We start from the raw sequence: 12,463 nt of genomic DNA on the forward strand, positions 1-12,463 counted from the left end.
CTGAATGAGATTTACGTTCTGCTCTCACACTTGACCGGCTGCCATGATAAATATGGGGAGATATTTTTAAGCTCTCATGAGCTAAAAACAATGCCAATTGCTATGGATTGCTTTTGGTAGAATTTTGGGTAATTTTGCATTACAAATGTTACCTCTACTTACGCCTTCCTTAAAAGATAACTAAATGCCAAGCCCACTGGAATAAACATCCAGAGTAAAGAGCTACATATACCCCAACATATTGTTTTTTCCAAAGCTACAAGCCTACACGTCAGATGCTTTGTACCCCACACTGCTGTCCAAGTGAAGCCTCCCTTCCTCTATCTTCCAAGTACAGCCCAAACCCTAAATACGACCTTTAAAAGGACCCTTTACAAAGTGGATGTTTAAAGTGAATAAAATGTCATCTAATCATCTATTCCTTTTGCCTTAAGCTGCAGAGTCATCCACGTTTGCTATTTCTTTCAAGTCTACTTTCTTTTCCTAAACACCAGAAGCTTCCGAGCCACTCACGCATTGCAGTAATTCTGCCGGCTCAGGGTAAAAATTAAGGCCTTCTCTGTGTTGATGAAATCAGGCCGGTTCCTCAGTAGGATCTGTGGTCTAGGGTGACCCTGGAGAGACATGAATTTCTAATTTGTATGCTTTACTCAAATTTCATAAATTATTTTTATTTCAAAATCCAGTGCTTTAGGGCTGGGCGCAGTGGCTCATGCCTGTAATCAGCACTTTGGGAGGCTGAGGCGGGCAGATTGCTTGATGCCAGGAGTTTGAGACCAGCCTGGCCAACATGGTGAAACCCGGTATCTACTAAAAATAAAATAAAAAATTATCTGGGCCTGGTGGTGACACCTGTAATCCCAGCGACTCGGGAGGCTGAGGCAGGAGAATCACTTGAACCCAGGAGGCGGAGGTTGCAGTGAGCCGAGATTGTGCCACTGCACTCCAGCCTGGGTGACGAAGCAAAACTCCCTCTCAAAAACATTTTTTAAAAATCCAGTGCTTCATAATGAATTGATTAGGTGCCTAAGGGTATCGGGGAACCTGCCCCAATATTCACGTAGGTGCTTTTCTATTTTCCTTAAGCGTCGGCCAACTTGATCTCCATTCATATTATATGGTATTTCATTCACCGCTTCTCTGGGAGAGAAGCATGGAGTTGTACCTCTCAGTCAGCCAACAACACTCCCGCTTGTGATGTTCCCATATAATAATGAGAAACAAGGCTCTCATGGGTATCTCACACACGTGCATAAAAGAAATGCCTTCAAAGTGAAAATGATGCCATGCTACACCTAGCGTAGGATCACCTGGGTTAGCTGGAAAAAAAACGTGTCAGTGTCTGTAGTCATGAAGTGATTCTGTATTTTATTGTAGAAATCATATCAAGTATCAGTTTCAAATGATTTTTCTTTTTTTTTTTGAGATAGAGTCTTGCTCTGTTGCCCAGGCTGGAGTGCAGTGGTGTGATCTCGGCTCACTGCAGCCTCCGCTTCTTGGGTTCAAATGATTCTCCTGCCTCAGCCTCCCAAATATCTGGGATTCAAATATCTGGATTACAGGTGTGCACCACCACACCCGGCTAATTTTTGTACTTTTAGTAGAGACAGTGTCTCACCATGTTGGCCAGGCTGGTCTTGACTCCTGGCCTCAGGTGATCCACCTGCCTGGGCCTCCCAAAGTGCTGGAATTACAGGTGTGAGCCACCGTGCCTGGCCACAAGCAATTTTTACATACTCCATGCTTAAGTTGAGCTGTTGCCTCTACTTTCGTTCCTTCCAGGAGTGTCAGCAGCTATAGTCAAGTTTCAAGAAGGGGGAATGCTGTCGGGACTGAGCAGGCAATGGCCTAAAAACAATAAAAAGCCCCACTAAAAGCTGGTTTTCTTTTGATTATTATCCTGTACTGACAATTCTTAGTAATATCAGTGATGAAATAAATCACTGGGGAAGACCCCTCCCACACCTGCCCCTAGTTGATATGGCACTGTGAAAGCACTCTAATATCTTTTTTTTTTGAGACGGAGTCTTGCTCTGTTGCCCAGGCTAGAGTGCTGTGGTGCAACCTCGGCTCACTGCAAGCTCTGCCTCCCGGGTTCACGCCATTCTCCTGCCTCAGCCTCCCAAGTAGCTGCGACTACAGGCACCCGCCACCACACCCGACTAATTTTTTGTATTTTTAGTAGAGATGGGGTTTCACTGCGTTAGCCAGGATGGTCTCCATCTCCTGACCTCGTGATCTGCCTGCCTTGGCCTCCCAAAGTGCTGGGATTATAGGCGTGAGCCACCGCACCCAGCTTCCAATATCTTTCTTATGAAGGATACATCATCATTTAAATAATGAAAGCAATATATATTCACTGTAGAACATCCAGAAAAATTTGAAAAAATATTTTTAGGAGAGAATCAAAATTCACATTAACTCCACCACTTATTGATAATCATAGATCTTTATGTCATTATTACTTTTTATTATTAAAAGTAATTCTGCCATATATATCCTTGTTGCATATATTTCTTTTGGCATTTGTGATTTTTTTTGGGGGAAGTACATTCTTGAAAGTTTAACTTTTCAAAAGCATCAAATATATATCATCATGTCCTTAAAAAGTATCAGTTTATAATTCCTAGATTAGTGTATACCTCTCCCAACACAAAACTTTATCATGAAAAATAAATCCTGATTATTTAATTGGCAAAACTTTTTTGAGTTTTCCAATTGTTTTGTTACTACATTTAATAGGTCACTACTTTTTTCAGGATGCTAGTTGTTTCCTCATTGCTCTCTTAGTTTCTGATAACAAGCGGCTTACCATTTCTCTAGCCTTTGCTAGAGAAGAACTCCTCTGATGCATCTGGAACCCTGGGTTGCTTTCTTAGACTGAGAGTAGTCACACATATTAGTGGTGCTTGTTATTATAGCACCTTACTTACAAGCACCAATTTTAAATACTCTAATACTCTGTAAAGAACCACCACAAAAAAGTGGCTTAATGCAAAAGCCATTTATTTAGCTAATAATTTTGCTAGGTATTACTTTTGGTCTGTATGTGGCTTGGCTGGGAAGTTCTGCTTGTCTCAGCTGGGCTCATTAATGCTTCTGAAATCAGCTTCTAGTCAAAAAGGTGTCTTTGATTCTGGAAGTTGCCTAAATATTAGATAGGGTCACTGGGCTTTGTGTTTTGTGTCTCCTAGGAGGGTAGGCCAGGCTTCTTCACATAACAAGTGTTGCAGGGATCCCACGGTGTCAAGAGAGAGAAATCCAGTGCTCAAACACTTTAACATCTTTGCATGTGTCACCTTTGCTGCTGTTCCACTAGCCAAAGAAACAGAATGTTCATCCTGCCCTCAAAACCCCCACTACCCTTCCCAGCCTCTGGTAACCATCCTTCTACTCTCTGTGACCATTAGTTCAATTGTCTTGATTTTTCAATCCTACAAATAAGTGAGAACATGCGACGTTTGTCTTTCTGTTCTTGGCTTATTTAACTTAACACAATAATCTCCAGTTCCATCCATGTTGTTGCAAATGACTGGATCTCATACTTTTTTTATGGCTGAGTAGTACTCCATTGTGTATATGCACCACATTTTCTTATGCATTTATCTCTTGATGGACCCTTCTAAATCTTAGTTATTGCAAACAGTGCTGCAAGAAACATAGGGATGCACTGATTTCCTTGCTTTTGGATATATACCCAGCAGTGAGATTGCTGGATCGTATGGTAGCCAATTTGGAGTGTTTTTGAGGAAAGTGCAAACTATTCTCCTCAGTGGTACATCCCCACTAGTACATCCCCACTAGCAGTGTACAAGGGTTTCCTTTTCTCTGCATCCTCTTCAGCATTTGTCATGTGATGAGCCTCTTATATATTCTGGTTATTAATCCCTTGTCAGATGGGAGGTTTGCAAATATTTTCTCCCATTCAATGGGTTGTCTCTTCACTTTGTTGATTGTATCTTTCAATGTGCAGAAATTTTTTTTTCTTTGAGGCAGAGTCTTGCTCCATTGCCCAGGCTGGAGTGCAGTGGCACAATCTCGTCTCACTGCAAGCTCTGCCTCCCAGGTTCACGCCATTCTCCTGCCTCAGCCTCCCAAGTAGCTGGGACTACAGGCGCCTGCCACCACGCTTGGCCAATTTTTTTTTGTATTTTTAGTAGAGACAGGGTTTCACTGTGTTAGCCAGGATGGTCTCGATCTCCTGACCTCGTGATGCACCTGCCTCGGCCTCCCAAAGTGCTGGGATTACAGGCGTGAGCCACTGCACCGGGCCTGCAAAAGCTTTTTAACTTGATGTGATCCCATTTGTCCATGTTTGCTTTGGTTGCCTGTGCTTGAGGGGTATTGCTCAAGAAACCATTGCCCAGACCAATGTCCTGGAGAGTTTCCTGATGTTTCCTTGTGGTAGTTTCATAGTTTGAGGTCTTAGATTTAAGGCTTTAATCCATTTTGACTTGATTTTTGCATATGGTGAGAGATAAAGGTCTAATTTCATTCTTTTGCATATGGATATCCAATTTTCCCAGCATCATTTATTAAATTTGTTGAATTTTATCAAATGCTTTTTTAGCTTCAGTTTAAATGATCATATGTTTTTCTATCCTTCATTCTGTTGATATGATGAATGACATGGATTGATTTGGATGTGTGGAACCATCCTTGCAACCCAGGGATAAATCCCACTTGGTCATAATGAATGATCTTTCTAATGCATTGTTGAATTTGGTTTGCCAGTATTTTGTTGAGGAATTGTACGTCAATATCCATCAGAGATATTGGCCTATAGTTTTCTTTTTTCTTTTTTTTGATGTGCCTTTGTCTGGTTTTGGTACCAGGGTAATACTGGCTTTGTAGAATGAGTTTGGAAGTATTCTCTCCTCCTCTATTTTTTGGAATAGTTTGAGTAGGATTGGTATTAGTTCTTTCTATGTTTGGCAAAATTCAACAGTGAAGCCATCAGTTCCCAGTATTTTCTTCACTGAAAGATTTTTTATTATGTCTCTGATCTCATTACTTATTATGGATCTGTTCAGCTTTTGGATTTCTTCTTGGATCAATCTTGGTAGGTTTTTTTTTTTTTTTTTTTTGAGATGGAGTCTCCCTCTGTCGCCCAGGCTGGAGTGCAGTGGCGCAATCTCGGCTCACTGCAAGCTCTGCCTCCCAGGTTCACGCCATTCTCCTGCCTCAGCCTCTCCGAGTAGCTGGGACTACAGGCGCCCGCCACCACGCCCGGCTAATTTTTTGTATTTTTAGTAGAGACGGGGTTTCACCGTGGTCTCCATCTCCTGACCTCGTGATCTGCCTGCCTCGGCCTCCCAAAGTGCTGGGATTACAAGCGTGAGCCACCGCGCCCGGCCGGTAGGTTTTATGTATCTATGAATTTGTCCATTTCTTCTAGATTTTCCAATGTATAGGTATATAGTTGTTCATAGTAGACACTAATGATCCTGTGAATTTCTGCAGTATCAGTTGTAATGTCTCCTTTTCCATTTCTAATTTTATTTTTTTGGATCTTCTCTCTTTTTTTCTTAGTTTAGCTAAAGGTTTCTCAATTTTGTTTAACTTTTCAAAGAATCAACTTTTTGTTTCATTGATCTTTTGTTCTTTTAATTTCATTTATTTCTGCTCTGATCTTTATTATTTCTTCTACTAATTTTAGGTTTGGTTTGTTCTTGTTTTTGTAGTTCTTTAAAATGCGTTGTTAGACTGTTTATTAGAAATTTTTCCTCTTTTTAAAAATTTTTTATTTTACTTTAAGTTCTGGGATACATGTGCAGAATGTGCAGGTTTGTTACATAGGTATACATGTGCCATGGTGTTTTGGTGCACCTATCAACCCATCATCTAGGTTTTAAGCCCCGCATACATTAGGTATTTGTCCTAATGCTCTGTCTCCCCTTGCCCTCAACCCCCCGACAGGCCCCAATGTGTGATGTTCCCTCTGTGTGTCCATGTGTTCTCATTATTCAACTCCCAATATCATCCTTGCTATTTAATACTGTCTTGGCATTTTTAAGCAATTAGACATAGGAAGAGCTTACTGAAAAAGAAGAAATTAGAACATGTATTATAATACGTTGTGAAAAAGGATGTTTCTAATACAGTATACAGTATCATTTTAATGGTAATCCTCTCATTGAAGATTTTCCCACCTTCTCCACATACTGTTTTTCAGTGTAGGATTACATTTATAATTATAGAAATGAGAACTGCTTGAAATATCCATTTTAGAAATTCAGTGTTCAATTTTCATAAAAAAGAAATAGTACTACAAATTGAGTGCATTAAACATTGCCTAAAATCATGTTATTATATATTTTTATTAAATCATTATTTGCATATTATTACTGATTTCCTGGATTTCAATTGGAGTGGATTCCTATGGCTACTTTAGAATATAGCATATTGTAAAATGAAAGAGATGTGATATATTAATTACATCCACTAGTTTTTAAAAATCATTTATCTTTTTCAGTTTGATTACATGGGCTCTGATATAAACGCTGTAACGCAGAAGGTTATTCAGATAATTGGCCTTGTTAACACTGTAAGTTTTTAAAAACTATTTTAAAATATATTTTATAAAAATGATGTGTACAGTAGTTTGCTGTGCTGTTGAAGAGTTTCCATAACCAAAGTACTGTATCAAATGTGTTTTTAGAAAATGTAACATAATGTTCGTTTATTTAAAACTTTTAATTTATATTCTTCTTTTAGATGCTTACCCAGTTACAATTGACTGTTATGATATCTTCAATTGAAATCTGGTCAAATAAAAACAAAATTTCTACTACAGGGCATGCTGAAGATGTATTGTTACAATTTTTTGAATGGAAAAAGGACCATCTTAACTTGAAACCACATCAAATTGCATGCTTACTTTTGTAAGTGTAGTATTCTGCATTTTATAACATTAAAGGAATAACTCAAAATGATTTAATATGTTCATTATGAAAAATAAGCATTTATTTTATATATATTGTGTTCTACACATTTAATATAGATACTATGGAATGTGAAAAATGCGAGCAGGAGTCCTTGTCCTCAAGGAGCTAACTTGAGGCAAAACTTAAAATGTTTTATCAAACAACATAAAGTTATTAATAAAAGTAAAATTCCACAAAAGGTACTGAAATAACTAAAAGTTTAATTGTGAGTGCTACAATTTATTTGATTTCCTTTGGTTTATGAACCTTTACCCCAGGTTATGATATTTCTACATTCCTGGCTTACTTCTAGTTAATTCTTATGTTTTTATTTTCTAATATAATGAAGGGTTAAATTTTCCTCCTATCTAGAATTTAATGTGCAGAAAAATCTGGTCAAAAATAAATAATAAATGAATAAGGAAGTTATAGAAATTTGAATTTTCAGGGCTGTAAATATAGAGGAAACCAGAATAAAAACTATAATCATTAGTGCAATAGTATTTACATAAATTGTTAGGCCTTATCCCAATCATATTTCTGGATATTTATCAAATTCAAAAGTGAAAAGTGTATACTGAAATATTCTTAACATTGAAACTTTGAGAGAAATGTATTTATGGTATAATTCAAAGTAGAATGGTGTTTGGGAGATAGTAATTGTTTGATAATGTTTGCTGCTATGAAACTTATCAATAATACCACTTTTAAATTCACTTATGGAAAAAGTTATTTTTCAGCTACAGGAAACTTCCCACCTTAATAGGAGCCACATTTCCTGGGCAAGTATGTAATAAGGATTTTGCTGCTGCAGTTGCTCTGGTAGGTAATTATCTGGTTTGCTCTCAATACTTTCATGTTTCAAATTTTCCTAAATATGTTTTTTTTGAGAAGGAGTCTTGCTCTGTCACACAGGTTTCCTAAATATTTTAAAACATGCGTAAATATATTACTTAGTTTCCTTATAATTTTATAGCTTTTATATTACTAATTTGGAGCATAATCAAGGGGTATGTCAGGAATGGGGTGAGAAGGAAGCCAGTGAGCGCATGATGCATTTTCATAAAGATCAAGCACATTTACTCCTGGTTAAGGAGTAATATTAGATCCTCCAATTCCTTTTCTCCTAGGATGTGATTATATTTTTGTGAAATTACTTACTATCATCTTGCAGGTCACTCTGTGTTCATTTTTTCCCCCTTTTTGTTCTCTGTGCTTCACTTGAGATAATTTCTATTGATCTGACCTTAAATAGAATTATCTATTCTGCAACAGTTTCAAATCTGCTATTAAGCCAACCAATTCAGATGGCTGAATTTTTAAATTCTAGAATATCTACTTTATGATTTTTTAAAACTTAATTAATTAGATCTCAAAATCACATAATTGAGGTATAATCAACATACAAAACCTGTACTTATTTAATGTACACAACTTGCTGAGCATGGAGATAAATATTACACTTGTGAAACCATCACCACAATAAATGCCACAAGCATATTTGTCATCTCCAAAAGACTACTCTGCTCCCTATTCTTATTATTAGTAGTAGTATTTTGTCATAATAACATTTATTGGAAGTTCTATCCTCTTAGAAAATTTTTCAAACTAATATTTTACATTTTATTTTAGATTCAAGGTATACATGTGCTTGTTTGTTACATGGATGTATTACATACTGGTAGGGTTTGGGCTTCCAGTGTGCCCATTACCAAATAGTGAACATTGTACTCAATAGGTACAACTGGGTTCTCTATTTTCTTCTATTGATCTATGTGTCTATTTTTGTAATAGTACCATGCTGTTTTAGTTACTATAGCCTCATAGTATAATTTGAATTCAGGCAATGTGATGCCTCTAGATTTGTTCTTTTTGCTTAGAATTGCTATGGCTATTTGTGCTCTTTTTGTTTCCATATGAACTTTAGGATTTTTTTTCCTAACTCTGTAAAAACTGATGTTGATAATTGGATAGGGATTGCATTGAATCTGTAGATTGCTTTGGGTAATATGGACATTTTAATAATATTGATTCTTCCAATCTATGAGTATGGGATATTTTTCCATTTGTTTGTGGCATCTACAATTCTTTTCCTAGTGTTTTGGAGTTCTTGTACAGATCTTTCACCTCCTTGGTTAGATGTATTCCTAAGTATTCTGTGTGTGTGTGTGTTTATGTGTATGTGTTTGTGTGCCTACTATAAATGAGATTGTTTGGCTCTCAGCTTAAACATTATTGGTATATAAAAATGCTACTCATTTTTGTTCATATATTTTGTATCCTGAAATGTTACTGAAATAGCTTATCAAGTCTAGGAGTCTTCTGGAGGAGTTGTTAGGGTTTTCTAGGTAAATGATCAAGTCATCAGTGAACAGAGATAATTTGACTTCCTCTTTTTCAATTTGGATGCCATTTGTTTCTCTCTTGCCTGATTGCTCTGGCTAGGACTTCCAGTACTATGTCAAATAGGAGTAGTGAGAGTGGGTATCCTTTCCTTTTTCCATTCTTAGGGGGAATGCTTTCAAGTTTTCTCCATTCAGTATGATGTTGGCTGTGGGTTTGTCATATATATGACTCTTATTATTTAGAAGTATGTTCCATTTATGCCTCATTTGTTGAGGAGATTTTATCATAAAGGGATGCTGGATTTTGTCAAATGCCTGCTCTGCCTCTATTGATATGATCATATGGTTTTTGTTTTTAGTTCTGTTTATATGTTGAGTCATGTTTACTGATTTGTTTATGTTGAACCATCCTTGCATCCCTGGAATAATGCTCACAGATAGTGCGCATGATCTGTGCTCTCTCCCTGGACTTGGAGCAGCAGGGATGGAAGCAGCAGTGGCAACAAGTGGCAAGGGCTCGTCAGTGACCTCTGGGAGTAGGGTGGTATATATTCAGTTGGTACATGAAAGTGCCTGGCCTCCTTTGTTGATGTGGTGGTGTCAGCTGGCACTGGGCTCCTCAGCTCAGGCAGTGGGGCCAGGACTGCTCTGGGCAGCCAAGTCACCATTTCCCTGGGAGGCAGACTGACACTTCAGCTCAGGCCCTGAGGGGAGAGGCAGGGCACAGTAGGAACTAGGATGGGTAGACCGAGGAGCTCCATAGTAGCTTGGCCCTGCAGGGGAGGGTGTAGCAGCAGCTTGGCTCAGGGATGGCAGGCCACCAGGCAGGGATGTTTCAGTAGTGGCAAAGCATCAGGGATAGAATGGGACACCTCCAGAACAGGACACACTCCAGCAGTGGTTCTGGTTCCAAGCAAGTCGAGTGGAGTAGTTGCTCAGGCCATGGGGACAGGGCACAGTGTCGTGTCCTTCTCATGGGGAAGCATAGCTCCTTCAGGTGGGTTCAGCACCTATGAGGACTGTAGGAATCTCCAGTGGTGAGGACTTTAGGTGTCCAAGATGGTGATGGGGGCTGCTGGGGTCTTTTTGCTTACCTTTTTCCCCAGGGAGAAGTCCCTCCTGTTTCCAGACTAATCTGAGCTGGGAGACACGGTCGTGGAGGCAAAATGTTTTCTTCTGTTCTCTGTGTGGCTATCCTGGGTTTCTATGTGTTTTTTGTTTGCTTGTTTGAGATGGAGTCTTGCTCTGTCACCCAAGCTGGAGTGCAGTGGCACAATCTCAGCTCATTGCAACCTCTGCCTCCCAGGTTCAAGCAATCCTCCTGCCTCAGCCTCCTGAGTATCTGGGATTACTGGCATGCACCACCATGCCTGGCTAATGTTTATATTTTTAGTAGGGACATGGTTTCACCATGTTGGCCAGGTTGGTTTCAAACTCCTGACCTCAGGTGATTCACTCATCTTGGCCTTCCAAAGTGCTAGGATTACAGGTATGAGCCACCACGCGCAGCCTATCCTGAGTTTTGTGCTACACAGGGCTTCTGCTCTCCTTTGATATACTTGGCACCCTTATTTCGTTATTTTCACCAAAGTGTGGTTGTTTATTCATTGTTTCGACTGTCTTTGTAGGGGGGACAAGTGGTAGGGGCTTCCAGTTGGCCATCTTGCTGCTGTCACTTCCCTCCCAATATCTTTTTTTAAAAAGTTTCTTTTTAATTTTCATTATGATTAGTTTAAATTTGTGTTTCTTTACTGTTCTGGTTCATTCATTTTGATTTCTGTTTGTATGTTTTTCAGTTTACTTTCCTCATAGGACTTTCACTTATCAAATGCTATGTAAGTCAGGGCAAATTAAGAAAACAGGTACTACACTAGGTATTTCAAAAGGATTTAGAAAAGAGAATTAGTTATACAGGTATTTCACATCTGAAAAAAAGTCAAAAGGGAATAATGAGTTAACAGATAATAAAATGATAGTTACCACTCCAGAACTAAGGAAAATTGGGGTTCCCAAAATTGAGGTCAGAAGAGGGAACTTCTAACTGGCATTTAGGTCTCTGGAGGAAGGAGTGCTGCCTCGAGCTGCTGCTACATTGAAGGGGCATAATTACATGGGTTCTGATAGTACTGGAAGAAGTTGGAGTCAGGAAACTATTGATCCTGGAGTAAACTACAAATACTGAAATAAACTTCCACTTTAGGAGCAAAACGTTGCTGATTGGGCCATGGTGCTGACGGAAACAACAGTCCACGGGAAAAAGAAAGCCACTTCTTTCTTCCAACTGCAGATAATTTGGTAACAAAAAAATATGAGAAATGCAGTTTGCAGAATCTTAGTCCCACAGTCTTATAGCAGAGTATAGAAGGGTAGATTTGAAATTCATTTTGTTGTTTTTTTTTTATGGTGCTTGCACTCATCTGTCATATCATTTTTTCTTATGAGACTCCTTAACATATGAGGAAAAAAAGAGGATTCTAACTTTTTCCTCTAACGGATAGTAGAGGGAATAGGGATCTACAGAGTTAGGTAAAAATGTGGCCTTTCCTACCATTTATTCCTTGGTTCTTTCCTCATAATTTCTTTTGATCAAAAGTTGGGATGGGGAAGGAGAGATTGCTTGGGTTCAAGCAGTCGGCCAGGAAGTGAAATTACTCTTTTTTGAAGGTGTACTGAAACGTTTGATGCATTAGTTTATTGTTATGTTGGCCATGCTGTTTTTCTACCTGTTAGTGGGTATAGGTGAACAATAAGCGACCCAGGGCAATGTGGAGAACCAAAAATTTAGAAACATCTCCGTGGATCGTGGCCGTCTTCTCTGAACTACTCTTATCACTCCTTCACTATTATTTACTTCTGGTTCATCAGAAACCAATTACCTTTTTACATTACAAGATCAATTAACTTTCTTCTATGATGTTGTTGTTTTTGTATTTTGGAGATGTTCAGTGGCCCTTATTATTTTGCTATGTGGTGGAAGAATTAATTGATTTTGGTGGAAGTACTTAAATAAACAGAGTAATGTCATGTGAGTAATTAAGGCATGTAAGAGCTTATTCCGAATGTTTTCAATTTTACCTGCAACTTCAAAATAATTTGAAATTACTTAGAAACAGATGATAGCTGTGTTCTTTCTCCTATATAACAACATTTAATTGTCTTCTGAATAGTCATCTGAGCAGGACTCTGAAAGGA

At 38.5% G+C, this 12,463-nt stretch overlaps 1 protein-coding gene across 1 annotated transcript in view; it reads left to right on the plus strand.

Moving 5' to 3' along the window:
* Positions 1 to 12,463, plus strand: part of LOC100607962 (disintegrin and metalloproteinase domain-containing protein 5) — a 104,816-nt gene that overhangs the window by 23,133 nt on the left and 69,220 nt on the right. The window contains exons 8-10 of the mRNA XM_030818371.1: positions 6,476 to 6,547; positions 6,718 to 6,884; positions 7,667 to 7,748. Of these exons, the coding sequence (XP_030674231.1) occupies positions 6,476 to 6,547; positions 6,718 to 6,884; positions 7,667 to 7,748 (321 nt within the window). The remainder of the gene's footprint in view (positions 1 to 6,475; positions 6,548 to 6,717; positions 6,885 to 7,666; positions 7,749 to 12,463) is intronic.

This window comes from Nomascus leucogenys, chromosome 8 (assembly GCF_006542625.1).
Source record: "Nomascus leucogenys isolate Asia chromosome 8, Asia_NLE_v1, whole genome shotgun sequence".
Lineage (NCBI taxonomy): Eukaryota > Metazoa > Chordata > Mammalia > Primates > Hylobatidae > Nomascus > Nomascus leucogenys.